We start from the raw sequence: 21,112 nt of genomic DNA on the forward strand, positions 1-21,112 counted from the left end.
GGGCAAAAATCAGTGTACCCTACAAATTGGTTTAAAGCTTCCTTCCACAAATTATTACCCTGTTTTCATTTTGTTTTATGTCACTCTCCGGGCCACTCCGTTCACCCTGCACTGAGTTTTGGGTGTCTTTATTCTTTCCCTTTTTCATGCCGCGAGCGGTATCTTATTATCTCAGTCGATTTAACATCTTTTAAGAGGGTAATCACGGGCGTTTTTGTTTGCCGCGCGCAGGGTAAGGTGGGGCACGGGCGATACCTCTATTAGCGGATCATTTGTTGCCTTTTGCCTCCCCTGTCCAACACTGCATATGTTGGACGCATGTTCCATCGGTCAGCCGGTGGTTGGAGGTGTATTACACTCTCATCTCACCTGGCACTGCACGTAACATAAAACCGACACGAAATCTGAGATGCCGGCAAAGCATCGAGAAAACAAAACACGAAAAAACCCAACCAAAGATCCCTGTCCATTGGCACCTCGGTCATGTAATGTGGGGTGGTACAAAAACAGTACCCTCGCACGATCGTCACGCCGTGGTGGACGGCTAGAAGGGCAGAGTGAATCGGAGCGGACGGGGCTGGCGGCCCCCGGTGCGGTCACGTTAAACATCGTACTTCCAATTAACCTACCGGCGCTATCGCATTACCGTCATTCATCGTTTTTTTTTTGTTTCTGTCCGCTGTTTGGGTCGTGCTGTTTCTTCTTCTGGATTTGGTTTTTGTGGCTTCCTTTCTTTCGTGTCTTGCATTCGTTCTACCTGGTCTTTTTTCCATTCTTGACTATCTTTTCACTTTCCTTCATATTTGTTTTCCTGTTGCTTTTCGGCTGTTTAGTTTGCTTGTTTTGGTTACATTCGTGTTCCTTTTTGATTAGTTTTCATTTTCATTACCCTTGCATCGAGTTTGATTTCGTTAATAACTCCATTTTATGCTGGGTGTTAACTTAAGATAGAAAGAGAGAGAGAGAGAGCGAGTTCAAAGGGAAGCGTGCTTGATACATTAACTTACAGGTTCACACCAAACAACAGCTAATTTTATATCTACAGACTTCTCCGTTGGGCTCTTCTCTTGTTCTTTCACATATTTATGCGTAATTAACATTCTGATTAGCTGCCTGTTGTCAATAATGTGGGTTTTAGTGTGTTTCTTCCATTTGCACCATTCTTTTCCAATGTGTTAAATTAACTTTCCATTTCTCTGTTTTCTTTTTCAGATTTTTTCTCCATGAAAATCCAATCGATGCGCGAACGTGGAAGGCCCTTGAAAGCCTAAGAGAAATAGGAGTATAAAACGTCTTTCCCAAAAGATACGCAAGAATTGTCGAGACACTACACTAAACCATAGACAATAAGCTAGTCAACTAAACAGCTAATTAAGAAAGGAAAAGGAACCGTGCAAAACGGGACGGCTTGAAGCAGCAACGGTCAACGATTTATCGAACGAAAAGGAAAACCGCAGCACAATGAACACCGTCCTGCTGGAATCCCGGCCATACCGGCCGTTCAAATCGAGCGAAGAGTATCTGTACGCGATGCGCGAAGATTTGGCCGAATGGCTGAACACGATGTATCCGGATCTGCGCATCAATGTGGAAAACTTTATGGACCGTCTGGATACGGGCGTAGCCCTGTGCAAGGTATGTTTTTTCGGGCAAAACTTGGACAACAGATACAAACTTCCAACAAACAGACCGTTTCACAAATGTTCGTACGATGGTATAACAGTCCACAAGTGACATCACTGAGAAGTGAAACAAATATTGCGTAGTTCTTTTAGTGGACGAGTTTTAACATTTTGACACAAATTTTATTTTTCATTGCGCATACATTTACAACCATTTGATGTGGTTCTTTTTCTTCGCTGCCTGTTCACCTTCACGATAGAGTTTTACAATCTTGGCGAAAGTTGTAAAATTGCACCGCCACAACGCTTGGGCCACAGCAATAAATTTTACAATTTATGTACATAATCTTCGGGGTCGTCACTATTTAAGGATGGATCAAGCTGAATCGTCCTTGAGGGGATACTTTTCGGACGACCCGTTGTTATTTATTAAGAATACAAAGCAATCCTTGCTGTTTGATTTACTGCTGAGCTATGTTAATTTTTTTTTCAGATTAAGATAATAACAACTGGGGTTCAATAAAATATTTAAATTTTTAGCTTTTCATAAAAAAAAACACTCCCAACACTAAATGACGCTCTACTGAATAAACCAATATGCATCCAAATATTACACTACACAAACAGTAAGTGGTGGAAACTTTCCGTTTTCAACCCTTACACGAGTGTGTCCCGAATAAAACAATTGATCACCACCCTACGCGTGTTAGCGTGATCACTAACCTTGCCTCAATTAATTGTCCACCGCGGTCGTAGGCAAGATGGAAGCCCGCGCCCCGTCATATGCTCATATGCATACTTTCACGACCCGCCATTGCTCTGGCAGCAAATGGTGGTGGGTTTTGGAATCGTCTCATTTATGGAATGCATTCACCCCTTCGCCGATGCACTTGTTCCACCACCCCCCCCCCCCCCCCCCCCCCCCCCCCCCATACCGGCGGATAAACGTTTGGAATTTGTCGCCCAGTAACAATCCATTCGGAAAGCTGTCACCATTAGTAGCTAACGTGGAATCTTCCGCAGTGTCGGTCGATTGTTGAAGGTTCTGATTGCTTAAATTAAAACGCTGCATTTGTTGCTGTGGCTGTGTCCCTCCACCCCAGCACTCATTAACACCAATTAACTCGAAGACGAATTCTGCTTCTCCGGGCAACGGGAGGTTTGCTTTCCCTTCGTGAGCTCTTGAAAACAAATGTCTCCAACGCGCTCAGACTAACTTCAGTCTTCCCGCCACCCCAAAGATATTCCATCGCATTCCGTAAATCCGTGCGCCCACTCGCCCATGGCACGCGGAACGATTTGTAGTAAGTATTGTTCCAATTTTCTGTCCCCATGTGTCGGGCGTCTGGAATTGCTGTACTCTTGGGGTTGTGGATGCATGAGGATTCGGTTAAGGCAGACATGCCCTCGCATCTGCATCGCACAATTCGGGGTATAAACTGGTTTTTACCATATACTTCTGGTTGAATTGTTTTCAAACACTACAAATTGACATTTTGTTTCCACCTTCCGCTTGGATCCCGATTTTGGATATCGTTTTGGGAGAGCTCATTGCCGATAGCGCACAAAAAGCTAGACACCAACAGGTACTTCGCCCACCGGAAAACTTTCATAGCCAATTCGATCCTTACGATCAATGCGCCGCTTCGCGCACCGGCAACGGTTACTTCCGAACATTGCTGAAACCTCTTCCGGAGCTGGTTCGTGCCGGCGAACTCTTGTCGCCTTTGCGTGCGAAGCCCTGCGGCCTTATTAGAATCGCACGTCAAGGTTTTCTCGCCCCTTTTGTTGCCGTGAGCCAGGTACGTTGATCTCGCTGCGTACAACCGGTGCGGAAGAATCTCCACCAACTGTGCGTTGCGTTCTGGCGCCGCATATCACTCGAGACCTTGTCGCCTTGTTGGTGTACGCAGAAGGTCAACTCGCGGCGATATTTGCCACTAGACGTCGCAGCGCACGGGACGTCGCTGGCGCTGGATAAGGAAATTGCTGCTCGAACTTGCTGCCGCGAACTCGAACACATGCGGCGGTGGGACCATCCGCGACCATGATCTGCAGATGATGACGACCGGCGGCTACACACAAGCGCGAGCACGATGACAAAACACGCTGCCGCATGGGCGACAACGACGACGACCTGTTGAATCATGCTGGGGCACTGTTGCCACTCGCGCGATCGGATCGACGTGCCACAACGCACGAGGTGTGCTCCTTATTTGGCGGGAATCGTTCCGATTTTTTTTTTCGCTTGTGCCGTTGTTGTTTTCGTGCGCCCTGGCGTGATCCTGCGAGTGGCGGATGATGTTGAGGTTTCCGCGCAAACTTCACCGCAACTATGCTCGGCAGCCAAAAAAAGAATGACTCCACCGAGGCGACGCACATCAAACGCACCACATGAGCATAGGGAATTGGTGGACTCGCAGGTGGGAAATGGGGGTGCAGTGCTCTAAATACGTCGTCACGCTGACGGGCCAGAACTAGAACCACCGTGCGCGAGTGCGTGCAAAGTGTAAAGGGCAGTAGAAGCCGCGAAAGTGTTCGTCGTGCCGCGGTGGAACGGATCGTGGCGTAAATAGAATCCCCATTATTGCACGCCGCATTGGGGCAATCCACCCCGATGGTTGGGAGGATCGCCGCCACCCGCTGCTGCCAGTTAAGAGGATGCGGAAGTGTGCCGATTTGATGCGAGTTGGTGCGTACCTTTTAGGGGGTTTGGATGACACCGCCTCGGAGTAGCCAGAGACATCACGATCGAGCGACGAAGATCGAAAGAATGGTCACCATGCGTTGGGTGAGTGTTTGTTGGTGGCAGACGATGAGCGCGATGCTGGGAACTCCCTAAAAATAGTCCCCCGAAATTGTAGCACTAGCGCGAGAGGGTCTCTCCAACATCATCCAACGCCATCGGCCCTTCCGCCGTAATGTTCGCTCTGTCCCGTTTGATACCGGGTAGAAGCGCAGCGCTGCATTCTGATGCTGCTGTCGGTGCCGCCGGATTTAATGGCAAGTTGTTTCATTTTGTTTTCAAAACCCACGGCCCGGACCGCTCGTTCCCCTCTGCCCGGTATGCCCGCGGGGGGAAGGATTGCTGGTGCGACCTCCGGTGTGAAATAACGATGGGAAAGAAAATTTATTTAGAACAACTGGCCCAACATAGAACAACGCACACACCAGCACTAAGCCACCAGCATTACTGGGCAGAAGGAGTGTTCAGCTGCCTGAAAGGCCAACTAGCCCGGATTAGATCCACACACACACACAAACCAGCTCGAAACGGATGCTGGGCGTGCAACGGGTTCTAGGGAGGTTTCACTTTCCATATGCACCAAAGACACCCCATACCACCACACACTTTGCGCCCGTGCTATGCTACACGAGTGCCACAATACGTACCACGTTTGGTCGTCTTTCCACACTCAAATGGTGCTGTGCGTCAAACGGCACTGCGCCAGTTCCTGCGCAAGGGTGGAATAAATTGGGTTGTCGGTTGATGGTTGATTTTTTAGAAGGGGTTTTTTGAATTGGCTGCAATTGAACGCTTTATGAGCTCGGGAATGCGCCTCGAGTGGGTGAGATGGGCCGGCGGGAAATGGCTTAAATAATCGCTTATCACCGACCCCGTAGGACGGAATGCAGCTGTGGCAGCGCCCGTGATTGTTGGTGGTTGCGATGTGAAGTATCACACCCGCCGTCGGTGGGCTAAGGGATTCGGAAGGGATTTACCAGCTATTTATATAGCGATGAAGAACTCACGGTGCGTGGTGTGGGTTTTTAAATTTTGAAAGTAAATGTCAGTTCTCTCAGCATTTTTAAAAACATTAGAATGCAATTAAATGTGTGTCTAATGTTATTAAAATAATTTGAAAAGTAAAAGATCATCAGTCAGTTTAATGGTACTCCAATACTGAAGTGTATAACTCATAATGTCACCCGCATCAGATAGAGTACTTCTAATTCTTCAGCGCTCGGTGTCAAACGAGACTCAACCTTCGGAACTTTAGCATTGATACAACACCCGTGGTTTGTCACCTGACATTCTGGTATCTGGCAGGCGGGTATCAAACACACCGGGTAACGCTTCCTTGTCCGTCCACCATCAGTACGGTCCATTTATCAATCAAAACTTGCACGCCATTTTTGGCCGCAACGAGGCCGCTCGGTTCCGCAGTGTTTTGCCAGATTCTTTCTGCTCACCCACTCACCCGAGGTTATTGGGTGATTGGGTGGCGTCGCACATGCAACGGGTTCCTTGAACTTTCGGGCCTCCGACAAAACAGCGCACACCCGCCAGACCGAATGGGTAGCAGGCCGTGTATACGTGCGGTGGTCTTCAGCTACAACAGTACAGTGAGGTTGTAGGAATTTTAATGCCCTCAATTTGGCCCGATTTTATTCGCTAGATAACTTGGAAACACGCGTTTGGAGTACACGCGGGACATTTAATGCATAGTTTGGTTCTGTTGTGTTAGAAATGCTTTTAAAAGCTTTTTCACTGCTCAAGGACGTCGACATTTGACAATGAACGTTCAAGTGGTCGAAGATGATCCTCAGAGATACATCAGAGATCAGAGCTAGGCATACAAAATGTCGTTAGGTTAAAAGTGTGGTGGAAAGGGAAATACTAAAAGCAACCCTGAAACAATGTCAGCTTTGTCTAAGATTAGTTCTTTTCAAGTACACCCAAATTATGAGGTTTTAGTAAAACATTTTCTATTGACATTTAAAGGGAATAGGCTGTACCGTTTCCAAACTATTAAAGTGATCTATTAAATGTTCTAAAAGATCTCCAAGCCGTTAAACTCCTAAGAAGGATTTACGGCATTCTGATGAGATACTACTAATGTACTACCGCATTGCCATTCGAATCCAGACACCAACCTCAGCTTCACACAGTCGTCACGAATGTTGGGCGATCGTTAAACATTTATGTGAACTAAATCCATAACGATCCGTAAGGTCGGACAGTTCCATAAAAACAGGACGCACTTAAAGATACAACGACCCCTCGCAAGAACTCGTCCAACCGGGGAAGATTTTACGAGTTCCAAAGATACAGACACAATCTTTAAATCCTTTGCCCAGTGTCCGATAGATCGTTAATATCGGGAGTAGTTGTTATGTTTACGACTTTATTTTGAGGTGAATATGGCGTATCATTTAAACGCGCCTGGAAGCAGTTCGCCACCTCGTTCGGGACGTTATTTAAATTTTGCCCACTGTTTCCTATCGTCGATCGAGTACATAATCCCCCAAAGCCCTCATTGAGCGGGGATTAATTTTTTTTTTTTTGCAATCCTTTTGATCTTTGATGCACACAAAGCGGGCCGCGTTAAAACGATTCTGATGTTCAGTTGTGTTCTAACGTCGCACCTTTTCGCCATTTCGGCCATCATCATCATCCGACTCCAACGAATGTTGACACTCGCTGTGGAAGATCAAACATTGAACGAGGGGGTTGAAAAAACAAAAGCCACATTATTGAAGGATCGGCCGACCACCGCCCGAACTTCCCTTTTGCCCCCTCGTCTAATAATACCAAACGGCCGGGCCACGATCCAGTCCGAAATGGGCAAACCTTTGACCAAACAAGCTTCACTATTTGTGCTAATGGTACCTCAGCGGAGGTCCGCTATGATCTTGACATCGGTAATAGGGAACCGTGTGATTATGACCGCCTTTGTGTCTCATCTCATCTCCATAAACCGACCAGTGGTAACGCGATGCCAATGTTGGACCGCTCTCGCACTCCACCGCTTGCCGCGCCTTCCTCGGACCAACGGCTCGTGCGATGGAGGATGGGGTGCCCGTAACCGCAACAGCAACAAACAGTTTGTCTCTCGTGCGCTCGTACGACCAAAAGTCGAATCCGTGCCGATAGACCGACTGTCCACTGTCACGCTGCGCCTGTTTGACAGTTGATGCTGTGAGGAACCGTGGAACCGTGGGAATTGAAGTGGACGAGGAAGGTGCAAGCTAAGTTTGTCATGCAAACGCGTAGGTGTCCACAAGCGCTGGAACGACAATTGACGTTTTGTTCTTCGACACACTCCCGCGAGGTGCCTGCGGACGTAGAGTTCGTGTAGTTCGTGCGGAAGGGAGCATTCTGACTGTGACCCCGGACTGAAGACGAAGTGATCGCCACGATTCGTAATGCTCACGTATCGGTCGTGATGCGGTAATAGTCGGCCTGTTCTTGTTCGTTGCTTTTGCCCTCCCCTCAGCGCAGGCCAGTTCCAGTCGGGGTCGTGTTGGCTATTTTAGTTGGCTCCGTACCTCGTTATTTTCCTATCAATTTGGTTCGCAAATGAAGCCTCAAAGTGGCTCTCAAAACGGGTGGCCTGCACGGTTCGCATGAAATAGAAAGCAAAAAATCAATTTTCTTGCCCGCGTCGGTGTAGACGTGGAGGGCCGATGCAGGTGGATGTTCACGATGGGGTTGTCGACGATGCGTCACGGCTGCTAATGTGTGATTCTAACATCGGCAGAGGTGTCAAAGGTAGTTAGACGAATGCGTTTGGGAGTAAACCGTTTGGTAAGAATTGTTGGTAACATTTTTCTACAGCAAAATGTAAGCAGTTCACAAAACAGTACGCACTCTTTTCCTGGCGTAGCTGTTGACGATCTTGCATCAATATTCGAACGTTTGACATGCCTGCATTGAGTGCGAGCGGAGCACACCGGGGATACCGTTTGCGGGAGGCAACGAAGCCAAGGTCACCATGGTCGTAATTCCGATGGTAAATTGCAACCCCGATGCGCCATGCGGTACCGGGTACGTGGAGGCACACACTCGTTCGCTTCCTTGTTTGGGAAGGCACCAACCATCAATCCATCCGCTGCGGCCGGTCTCGCGGACCTGTGCCGTAGTGTCGTCGGGTTGCAACGAGCATATAATTGCGATAATGAAGTCGCCTTTTCCATACGCTTTTGGTGGCTAAGAATCACCCTTCAATCGTGAAGTTGCGGAAAGAGAGAGAGGGGGCGCCTCCCCATCCCTGTCCGATCACCTCGTGGAGTTTTTCCCTTTTTTGCGATGGCTGCATTTGTCACGCTATTTTAAACGCTTTTTTTGTTTCGATTGCATCGGCCCCGAGGGCGGGGAAATGCAGCGGTAATAAACACAAACCCAAAACGTTAGTAGCCGCACATCTAATTTCTGTCGATGACGCCGCACACAGGGCACCGGGTTTGCCCTGTCACCATAAAGGGCAACCACTTGGCCGCACTTGGGATCTTGTGCTAGCTACAGACGAAAAAGGGAAAACTCACATTCAGCATCGGGCGCCGCTTTGCTTTTCATTCGGCATCGGGGGCGTAAAAAAAGGGCTGGCGCGTGTGTGATATCTTATCGCAACCGTGCAGCCCTCGGCGAGGTTTGCTGCTGGCTCGGCCGGCAGGGTATAAATATGGAAGGTGGGGGTTAGCCGGTACGATCCGACTGAGCGAAGCGAACAAGCGAACTCCTAAGCACAAGCGATCGCATAAATTAAAGCAAAAATATATCGATCCACTATTCGGGTCGTGCGAAATCGAACGATCAGATCTCCACCGTTAATATTTTAGTATCGGTTTTGGAGTTTTGGTGGCCGCCGGACCGCCACCGGGTCCACCTTTAATGGGTCTCACTGTGTGGACTTTGTACACGACGTCAAACCCGCACGCGCGTATGTCGATCGCAAATCGATCCTTTTACGATCGGTTTTCGTTTTGCTCGCCCGGGGTTTGTTCTCGTGTCCATATTTATGAGCTAAGCTCTGCGCTCGACGCGTTGTGATTGCTTTATTAGTGAGGTCGTGCAACGGACGCTTATGCGCCGGTGTGAGGTACTTCACGCTTTCCATGGAAAAATTGGTGCATTCTCGGCTGATGATTCGGTACATGTGACGAGGCTTATTTTTATCCGTTTTTCTCACACGCAACATGCCAAAATATTGACTATTACTCATACGAAATTTTCATGCGTGACAAGAAAAAACCTTGTGAATTGCTCATTATTGTGTTTATGTTTTTAAATATAACACAGGGCAATGTTGCTAACATTACTCACATGATGCGAATGATGCGATTGTTGGTAACATTCCGCAATGTTGTGCTATTGTGTTATTCTCCCCGATATAATATTCTTTACACCGCTTCGACGTGGACATGTCGTAGATTCCAATCGTGAAACTATTCCTGATGCGTTGTACAGTGGTGGTTGGATGTTGTTTCAACGTCCAAATCGTCATGTACTCCTCCCAATTTTGCATAAATTACTTACATTTTCGTTGAGTAATGCGTTAAGGGGGTAGTGTACTCTTACGACGTGAAAAAAAAATAATTTCTATTGATTTTCTTGAAAGAATAAAGAGTTTTACAAATAAAAATATATTTTGTCATTTCCTTGGATCTTTTTATTACAAAAAAACTATATTGGGTTCACTCCTTCAGGTGCAGCATGCTACTTTTGACGGCAACGTGTCGATCGGTGGACACCATTAAATATATTTGTTTCTTAAATTAAAAATCAACCTTCTGTCATCGTAGATTATGCATCGGAAAAAATGGAAAAATTACCTTGTTTCAAAATGAATCAATTTTCGTCCTCAAAAAGGACTAAACAAACACTGCTTTGCTGTGCCAGTAATGTTAAAATCGAGTATCTCTTAAGCTTTGGGTTAAGTTTTCGAAGAAGTCAAAACTTTACCATTTTTTTAATTACATCAAATCCTTCGTTAACACACACAGTGTACTACCCCCTTGAGCTCTGTAAAGGAAGAATGAAAAGGAAAACAGTTTCGTCAACGGACGTCACATTTCTCCGGTTCGAGATCATTAAGAATTCCGCACCGGTCCGAAATTTTTGTCGATCCGAACCGATTACTGTCGCAGCACGTAGATTTTGTGTCGGTCGTAGATTTGCCAAATAAAATCACTCCGTGCTGCTTGGCACGCATATGCACTCGTGTGTGGTGTGTGCGTTTAATTGTTCGGCGAAATTGATTCGCCATCGATACCACCGTACCAACACTCTCCATTTTATGACCACAAACACCACACACGTTAGTACGTCCATACCGTCCGTAGGTGATTAATATTCTTTCCCATTCTTCTGCCTTTTACTACACCTACCCACAGCATGCCAACAACGTACGAGTGGCCGCCGAACAGTACGTCGCCCGGCGCATGGCACGGAACAAATCCATGACGAAATCGATCACATCCGGGCTGGCCGGTCCAATCCTTAGCATGGGCAATGTGCACTTTCTGGCCGCGGCCAAGAGTGGCACCTTCTTCGCCCGGGACAACGTTTCCAACTTCATCACATGGTGCAGGTAAGGTTTTTTTCCGTGGAAAGATTCCACACCGAAGGCCGAATATCCGTCATTATCCTTACGTTGACCCAGAAATTTCCCAATGCATAACTATTAAACCCAGCTTTATAAATAGAAAAATTGCCCCCATGCAAAGGACATCGCATTCCTTGGTGCATTTGTCCGCATTGGAAATGATTGCGTGCCAAAAAAGGATCGACTTTATGGTCTCTCTTTCTCTCCCATTTCCATTACGCCTTGCCTGGTTGTATGTATAATTTCAATTTTTCATTTCTATTTCCACTTTTTGTTGTGTCCCATTCGCCGCACTTTGCTAACCGCAGAAAAAGCCTTCAGATTCTCGAGTGTCTGCTGTTCGAAACGGACGATTTGATAATGCGCAAGAACGAAAAACACGTCATCCTGTGCCTGCTGGAAGTTGCGCGCCGTGGTGCCAAGTTCGGTAAGTTTTCCACCACGGTTGTTTGGGTTGTGTGTTTGTCTGTGTGCTTTTTTTTCCATTTCCTGCCGTGCACGAGCTTGACGGGATGATGGGGTGCGCGCCACCCCGTCTGGGGTCAAGCGCAGCGATGACTCAGACTGGCTGTCTGGGGAAATAACAGCCGACGGGCGGATGTACAAAATCAATATTTTCTAGAGTCTAAAAAAAGCTCAAATCGAAGCATATGATGATGTCATTGGCATATTGCCGTAGGTCATGGGGCTCATGGGTTGGTATGGTGAAAGAAATAATTAGGTATTAAGCATATGCAATGGTTCATTGGCATCTTTCACCTGAATCATCAGCATCTGTAAGATATTTTTCATGAGCCTTTTTTTCCGTTCCCAGGTATGCTTGCACCCATGCTGGTACAGATGGAGCGTCAGATCGATCGGGAGATAGCGGCCGACAATCGGGCCAACGCTGGTGTAGGCTGCGGAACACAGACCGAAGGTGAGGGTGGCGGTGGTACCGGCACTGGCGTATCCACCGGCACGGAAACGGAGCTGTACGACAGTGACAGCGAGGAGGAGGACCACGAGTCCGAGTCACCAATGCTGATGTACGGTCCCCAACCACAGATCGTCACGAACGATCTGAAGAGCCTGGACGAAATGGTAAGTCGTCGTACATGTGTTTAAGAATTCTGTCCATTCGACGCGGTTCTGGTTGCGTAAGCGAAAGTTTAGAGCTCTTTGGAGTTGGAAGTAAACCTTAAGCGGGCAAGAACTTCCGAAACGAAAGCGGCAACTAATAGGCAAACAACGTGTCCATAAACGAATAAGCTCCAAAACACTAGGTGAAGGTAGTTTACCGTCGTCATATCGAGGGCTAAGGCGAGGAGGAGCTTAAAGAAGTGAAAACGACTTTATCCGCTTTTCGCGACATTTGGTACGACCCTAAACCCTTCCACCAGGGTCAATCCAATTTATCTTTAGACTTTAGGCTCGTGCCGAAGAAACACACTGTCACGCTGTCCTTCAGCATTCCAGTGCGGAGTCCGTTGGAAGTGCATAAAGTCCCAGTGCCGTGCATAACTTTAGATCATATCCTTCCGTCGTTGCATATGACTTACGCGATGGATTATGAATCCAATTCTTAGTGTGTGACCTTACGGCGTAAAGACGAGAAACATCTCACCTACAGATGAGTTGTCCGCTGCGTGCGATGAGATCATACACTATGTAATAAACAAACAACGGTGAGACCTCCATGCTTCAGTAAGCGTACACGATTGTAAGGATCCCATTGAACCATGGAGATGTCAAAGTGGTACATGAGTGTCATCCCCCGATGAAAGAGACTCGACATCCAAGAAGCTCGGCAATGCCTTTCCCGACCTCGCACCAACAAGTTTACCATTCTTCGCGACTCCGGCGTGTATGGCTCCAATAACGGAGTACAGGTGACAACACCGGCAGCCAAATGCCACCGTATGTGGACACAATTAATTCGACAATTACCATACACCGAGCGCGAGCGGAGGGGTCACCGATTGTCGGCAATGCCACCCAACGAATTCGAAGCTACCCGGGCCGGGCTATGGAACTGGGTGGTGTTTCTTGCGCCCTCTGCCTGCTTAACATCGGCGTGATGCAACGCACGCAGGGTTCGTTGGGCTTCTGCTAGCGTGACCTTGCGCGATTAGTGTGATGGAGAGATGAAATGGTGGTGAAATCACCAAAATAAAAGGCAAAGAAACAAAGAGATGACGGTGTGCTGTTTGACAATTGACAGCAGCAACAACCGGAGTGTTGGACCTAGTTGTAATGTGTCTTGGTGTGTTGGGCACGGTTGGCGGCCTTCCCGTTTTTAAGTGGTAACTCCCAATGCCGCTGGTTGATGTTGGACAAACAATGGTACGGAGGGCTTTGAACAATTGAACAAACGTGTGCGATCACCACATCCCGCAAATCAATCCCTGCCGGTGTGATCGCAGTTTTATGTTGTTCGGCTAACGACAACCGAAATCTATCTTTGGATCGTGTTTTTGTTATGATCTTTTGTCACGGTGTTGTTTGAGCAGCTTTTTCGGCTAAAATGTGTTTACGCTCTTGCCCACCGAGTGTTTTTTGAATTTTCGACCGCATGTCAAAATAAACACACGCAAAACAATCACGCAACATCTTCATTTTCAGTGCAACAAACAAACGCACTGGTATGGATGCTGTCGTGTTGGTGTCCTTGCTTTGCTTTGCTGGAGTTTTAACCACAAAGAAAGTACAGTTGGATCAAAAGAACTAAACCTGTTCAGTTCGATCAGTTCTTTTAACTGAACGGATGAACTTCGTTCGTTCAATTATGTTGCTCCAGTTCGCTCGGATCAGTCTTCCGGTTGAACTACCTATAGAGGCAGGTCGAGTAAATTAGGCATTAAAGGTAACGAATGCCAACGAATTGAATAACGCATGTTGAACGGGTTGTAACGCAGGTTTAACTGCTCGTAACACAAGTTGAACGACATATAACGCAGGATGTAACGGAATGTAACGTAGATGGAGCGGCCTGGAACGGCACTGACTGAGCGAACTTCCAGTCGACTATAGGAGCATTTGGTGAGCGGCCTGGAACGGCAGGTTGAGCAGGTATGAGAGAGAATTTTTTATTAGAGACAAAAGAACGAAAGACCTGTACCGTTCGTTCAGTTCTTCATAAAGAACGAACCAGTTCGCTCAAGCTCATACGAAGGTATTGATTTACCCAACCCTTACAGGAAGCAAATAGTATCACTATGATGTTAACGTTTAGCTTCTTGGATGAAGAGATGATTATCTCATCAGAACGATTGAATCGACGATTCCAATAATTAAGCTCCGTTCCCAGATAATAAAAATCGCAACCACGTGCGAAGTGTTTGCCACACTTCCCAATGATTTGCACGGTATGGATCGTTTTATGCTCGTGTTAATTGTGTCCACAAAACCGGACCGGTCATTTGCCGGTTTCGGTCGAGAGCTGTCGGTGAGCTGTGACGAGCGAATTATCTCACACAAACTGTTTAATTTTGTGCTTTAAGTTTAATTTTCACTATCTGTTTCATGCCCCCAAAACTGTCTGTCTTTATACATATTTCCCCCTTATTGATTTCCTTTTGCCATCCCGTTTTCCGCCCCCCCGCCGGGTGGGAGGGGAGTTCGCCAAAGCAGCAAACTGTCACCGGGCGTCGCGGTGTATGCCACACCACCCATCACCGACGCCCATCCGGGTCGTCCAGACCAAAGGCTCGCCGGTCGTACCAAACGGTAACGAGAAAACAAGAAAATAGCCAAACGCGAGTAGGAAGTGGTTCGCTAGATAGTTTTTCGCTAATAATCCACCCACCTACCTCATGCCTCATGCCACCGTCTTCCTTCCCCTGCTCCCCTCATCATCCTCTGCCTACCGACCGGAGAGGGGGCTATAGGTCGCCGCACCATTTTCCATCCCCTTCACCGCGGAGTGTATGCAAATTGGCGTTCTTTATAGGTGCAGACATAGAACAACAGCAGAACAGTGAACGGGGGGGTAGGGGGCCTGTAGCAGCAACGTGTCGCACGGGGAGAATGGGACAGTGGCTACTTCGTCGCCTCAAGTTTCGCGCGGATCGGAATGGGCGGTGCAGGTATGAGGAGGGTGTGGGGTAGGGCCCGGGTTATATTTCTCTATCGGAACAGGTTCGGTTCGCTTTGGCGAGAGAGCACGCGGAGGTTGACCGTATGTCGCGCGCACGCTTACGACATTCTTGTTGCGAGGGTTCTGTGTGTGTGTGTGTGTGTGGTTTGTTTTTCTTTTTTTTTTGTTCGCTGTTTAAAACACGGCTTACGCCACGCAATACGCGGCGGCTCCACTGCCCTTATGATGATGGTGATGACCATTATTATTGGCATTAGCATTAAAGTTGTTGTTAGTATTATTACCCGTCCGCCATGATCGCGGGCACGCGGGCCACTTTCTTCGTCCCGTTCCGCTCTCCCCCACCGTTTGGACGACCACGGGTTCTGATGTCCAGCAGGCGGTGGAGTCCGTACGGGCTCGCGCGGACAACAACACGCCGATCGTAAACAGTGATCTTAGGGCGGCGTTTTAGAGACATTGGCCATCGATCGATCGAGCAGTAAGCGTTGGAGCGTCGTGAATGGCGCAAACGTTAGCCCAACGGAGCGGAAACCCAACCGGGGTCCAGTTTGTGTGGGCGAACTTTGCGACCAGCGGGCTTTCGGCATTTTGCCGTACGGTTATTGCCCGAGCCATACCTCAGCATCAGCCCGGTTTGACAAGGGGATGGTTAAGAACGAACCGTTAAATTCGGTTTGGCAAGCTGCAAAATTCCGCTCCCGCACTCAACGTGGTTTCGCTGCATTGGACACAATGAAGCAATCATTTCAAGTAGCTTATGAAATTCGCACGTTTCTGGTGTACCGAGGTGCCCTGCATCCTGGAACCATTTGTCATCCACACACTAGGATAAACCCGATTCGCTAGCTGAAGCGCTTCCAATGCTGCCTTTTATCATGTAACTCATGACAATATCGCAATGTCCACCACCCAACCATTATGCTACCGCAGTACCGCCCACAACGGCACGCGTAATCAATTGACGCCCAAGCCAAAAGAAAAGCTCATTAATGTATGCCTCACCACCCTTTTTCTTTCTCCTCTCCGTCCGCAGGTTCGTGATCTGGTGGAAAAGTGCACCTGCCCGTCCCAGTTCCCGATGGTGCGCGTCTCGGAGGGCAAGTACAGAATCGGCGATACCAAAGTGCTCATATTCGTGCGGGTAAGTAAATGACCGTAGGGGTTGCCCCATTGGTCTTGGAAACATGTCCCCAAAACGTTCGCGCGATCGAACGCGAACCAGCGTTCACCGGAAGAGCGGCTGGAATGGTGGAACCGTGGGTTGAATGTTTGAGCGTTTCGGAACGCGAGAACCACCGTGGGTAGCACCGAAGCATCGAACACTCACCGTACTGTGGTGTGTGATCTTTCGGACGTGTTGTTCGGTTCCAACGCGGTGGATCCTTCCTTTCGTTACGGGGCCTACAGCGAACACAAACGGGCCGAGATTATCATTTTGACTTTGATTTGTTTCTGTTTCTCTGGGAATTCCCCGTGCACTGAGATGGAGCTCTTTTCTCAAGGAAAGGTTCCTGTACAGCAAAACAAAACCGAAACTTCTTCCACATTTTTCGGCCCAACGGCTTCTCAGAATTGGTCGGTGAAATTGCGAGGAACGTGTTAAATGCATTCCTTTCTAATGCACTTGCACATCTACAGCTCAGCCATCTTGGTGGTGTCGTTTATTACATGAGTTTTTTTTTGTGTGGTTCAAAGATTAACGTCCTTCTTTGGACGAGATTTTTCAAAGCATTACCATTCTTAAGCAGTTCTCTTTGTGGTGTTCCGGAAATATTTGTCTACAAAACCGATATTAATCATACTTCATTTACCCTCAGAGGAGTGTACTTTTTCTCCAAGTTTGCTCAACAATGTTCAGCATGCCCCAACCATCGTTGACACCATTTACATTGTGTGTTTGCGTTAGCCTTCGTCTTTGGACCGATTTTATCTCCAAAAAAAATCGGTCGTTTCATTATCATTATGCTTCCGCTTTGGCGACACAATTCGATGACGGTTCCGTATTTTTCACCCATTCTGACATACGTTTCTGTATGCTTTGTTATCTGCTCACTCTGATAAGGGTTGGACGATTGCTAACTTATTAGATTTTCAGTTCCCCGCTTTATCACACCACATTGACTTTATTAAGCGCGATACTATCGTCGATGTTGTAATAAATAAATAGGAAAGCCACGAGTTCTGGAAAGCAAAGGAGCAGCAACGTTTCACTTTATGGAAACCAGATGCAGACATAATGGGGTCATTTTTTTACCAACTTTCAGTTATGTGCATCCAATAGAACTGCAGAAGAGAAAAGACAATATTTAGAGAGGGAGTAGTGTTGGCAAATTTCAGGATTAGGTGGATTCAAACAAATTTCGGTCGAAAATGATTCAAACGAAATGATTCCGAATGAATCTTTTGACTGAATGAATGAATCTGTATCTCTCTTTCTGTCAGTCATAAGTCGTTCAACATTTCCACCTACGAGCTTGTACGTCATAAGCTTGTCCCTTGCCCACCCCCTCCATCATCCGCCACTGCTCTGAGAATTCATAAATCTTTTGAGAGTCGATTTTTGATTCGAAAGATTCCTCATTAAAGATTCATATGAATGACTCTTCTCAAAAAATTCATTAAGTACACCACTAATTCAAAGATTCAATCCCTTGGCAGATACAGATTCGGAACAGATTCGATTCCGACTCGATTCGATTGTGATTCTTTTAAGACTCGATACGATTAGGATTCGGAACAAACGGAACTGTTGAGATTGGTTGCTAGGTGGAGCTCTGATGCAACGGAAGCCGAATGCAACAAACGATATAATAATAATATTTTTTGGTGGTATAAAACTTCCTAAGGGTCCTGTGTTGGAGTACTATTTTCCATTACAGGACATGACAATGTGGGATTCAGTGTTGCGGATTCTCTTCGGATATTCAATTTTCTCAACATTGTTTAATCTATATCGTCACGCTTCTTGAACAAACCCTCCAATCGAAATGGATCGGTTGATGATCCTTGGGGACTCCAGCGCCTCTTGTTGATGTGTTCATGCTAGACGCTATTCTTCAACATTCACAACATCACTCATTCGTTCATGGCATAAATTTGTCTTGAAGTGACTCCAACCATGCATGTCGTCGAGTTGTGTACTACGGACGATACTATTTAACAGGTTCAAGATAACACTGGAATAAGATTATGTCCTAAAACAACCAACATATCTTATCGTAATAACACGGGACATTATTGCATATGATAACAACTGAAAACAATGGCCAACTTATAGCGCTTATCGTAATGTTAGGTGTTTCCAAATGGTCTAATCGTTCGCTTAGGCAATCAATGATTAATTGGTACATTATTCAAAATCTTACCAAATGATACCGCAGAAAGTTGTGAAGATAGGACACGCAAAAGGTCGTCCAATGTCTGCCACCGAGCGGTACGTTTCATGTTTTATTCCATGGCCCGGAACAAAAAACGCTGGGTGCAAGCAGCATGGAATGTGGGTCAATATTGCGTGAACGTGACTGCGCATCGCATTGGCCCGGAAGGGATAACGGCGTGTGCGACCAAAAAGTTCGGTTCCGCTGCAATGCACCCTTTGCTATTACATAAGGCAAACCCTTGGCGATTAGGTGCAGAGCCTGCGGAGCGGACGGCTCAGCAATGTAACGATCGTTTTACGACAGCATCCAAAAGCCTTGCATTAACAGCATTAATCATTGATGGTACTGTGTGTTTTTTTCTGCTTCGGTTGGTGGCGGCTTCGGTGTGTAGATTCTTCGTTCACACGTGATGGTCCGCGTTGGCGGTGGTTGGGATACGCTCGCACACTACCTGGACAAGCATGATCCGTGCCGGTGCCGATCGCAGCATCGTTCGTCCGCCTCAGCACGGTTGATCACCAAAACCAGCAACGCCAACGGAATCGAGCTGCACAAAGCTCAGGTCCACTATGATCGGTAAGTGTAGTCATCCTGAAAAAATCGTCGCCAAGGTATCTACAATGTTTCATGCCAACCTTCACCCTGTAGATCTGGTTCACCGTGGAAAGCGAATGCGACTCCCAGCCAGAATGGATCACCGATCAACGGCGGTAGTAACAGCAATACTAATACCTTGTCACCTCCAGCACGTGCCAGAAGCCGTAGCCGTAGTCCCAGTGCCCAGCGTCGTTTACCGACAGAAAATGGAGTATGTATATGCACGAGAATACTGCTATCCCAATAATGACACAAGCGTATACTTTGCCGTACGTCTGCTTTCAGGATAAACTGCAACCGCCAGGATCTCCGTTGAAAACGGCACGACGTTCGGTGTCACCCAGTCCGCGCCGGATGCAGGAGAACAGTGTGGCCAACAAACGCAAAGCAGCTGGATCGTCAAACAACGCTACCGCTGCTGGTGGTGTAGTACACTTTGAATGTGATAAAGATCCGGCGGCACCGGTTGCGCCGGTAGTGGGAACGGCGACCGTGTTGCCGTCGGAAGATGACAAGAATCGTTACGAGAGCGTCAGCGACAATGGTAGCGAGATCAGTGACGAGGGTTACCGTAGCCTTGGTTTAGTGCAGGGTGGTCTTGGTGCCGGTGGTACCGCTGCCGGTGGAGCTGGTGGGCTGCGGAAGGGTTTCGGAAACAGCCAACATTCGAGCGAAGATGCAGATACTAATGGTACGGATGAAACGCGCATCCAATGGACGGTATCATGGGATATCTTGGTCTCGCTAAAGGCGCACTAATGTATTATCGAATCTAATGACTATATCTTGTACCTTTTGATTCTAGCGCATCTCGATACGACAACGTCGGACTCGCAAGCCAGCCCAACGGAGGAGGAAAGCTCTACGAAAACGAACGATGAAGATCTGACACCCATCTCGGATGAGCTGGCCGTGGTGAACGAAACTACAGACGCACGCCACTATCCAGTCGCCGAGCACGATTCGCTAATCGACTGTCCGGACGGAGCCATTTCCACCGGTCCGGCTTCCGGTTCCTTCGAAAGCTACGGCGTGTACGTGAACGATGACGAAATCACGGTGGACATTGCGAATGCGACCGGTTTGCGCAAGACGGGCTTTTCCGACCGCATTATGGACCGTACCAGCGTGGCCGCATCTGCTGCTGCTGGTGCTGGCGGTGTCGGGTCGCGCATACCGCGTTCACCTGTTGGGCCGCGACGCAAGGAAAGCGCGGAAAGCACCGCCAGCGGCACGGTTACCGACGAGTTGGCGGTGGTCAATAATCACGGACTGCGCAAAACATCCATCGCCAAATCGGTAACGCGCAAACCGACCGCACTCGCCGGTTCCACCGTGAGCAGTGCGGAACCGTCGGCAAAGGAAACCAACACCTGGAGCGGTCGATCCACAAAGAAGCGACCCTCGCTAACGTCACAAACGTTCAATGGCACCGGAAAGGGGACCGGTACGCCGGCACCGGCACCATTCACACGCAATTCGCCGGTGCGTGCCTCGCTGGCAGCGGAACGCACGATGACCGGACGGAATCGAACGCCGAAAGCGACCGGTTCGGCGTGCACCTCCACCAATACGTCACCGAGCAAGAGCACCTCGGATGCGGTGGCACTATTGCTCCAGCAGATCAAGGATACGCTAGATTCGGGCACGAACGATACGCAGATTGTCGAACGGGTTAGACGCCTGGTGTCGCAAACGAGCGTACCGGACGAGCTGGTTAACGACTTTACCACCGCCTGGGTGCACTCCAATGGGAATCTCGACCGTTCGAAGGTGATGTTGGCCGGTTCCGGTACGGGCACCACGTCGCCCTCCAAACCACAGTCTACGCTGTCCAAGCGGGCGAGTACCCTCTCCAACGCGTCTGACAGTACGCAGTCAAATTGTCGCGACTTGGCGTCGGTAGTTTCGCCACGCCGCCTCGATAAGGGTCTGTCGAAGATTCCGGCCCCGGTTCGTTCGAATACGGGCCTGTATTGACGCGGTGCTGCATATCCCGTACGTGCAGATGTTGTGCTACCCTAGCCATATCGAAGCAGTCCGATCTGTTGTTGTAGGTCTAAATTGCCCAACTGATTACAGCTTGAATGATCGTACCAGCAG

At 48.1% G+C, this 21,112-nt stretch overlaps 1 protein-coding gene across 1 annotated transcript; it reads left to right on the forward strand.

The window, feature by feature from the left end:
* Window positions 1-1,461: 1,461 nt before the first annotated feature.
* Window positions 1,462-20,989, forward strand: LOC128719828 (GAS2-like protein pickled eggs). The gene is made up of 9 exons (XM_053813466.1): window positions 1,462-1,635; window positions 10,740-10,936; window positions 11,260-11,378; window positions 11,766-12,034; window positions 16,066-16,173; window positions 18,804-18,988; window positions 19,061-19,220; window positions 19,295-19,700; window positions 19,815-20,989. The coding sequence occupies exons 1-9, from the start codon at window positions 1,462-1,464 to the stop codon at window positions 20,987-20,989; spliced, it is 2,793 nt and encodes a 930-aa protein (XP_053669441.1).
* The last annotated feature ends 123 nt before the right edge of the window (window positions 20,990-21,112 follow it).

Source organism: Anopheles marshallii, chromosome 2 (genome assembly GCF_943734725.1).
Source record: "Anopheles marshallii chromosome 2, idAnoMarsDA_429_01, whole genome shotgun sequence".
Taxonomy (NCBI): Eukaryota; Metazoa; Arthropoda; class Insecta; order Diptera; family Culicidae; genus Anopheles; species Anopheles marshallii.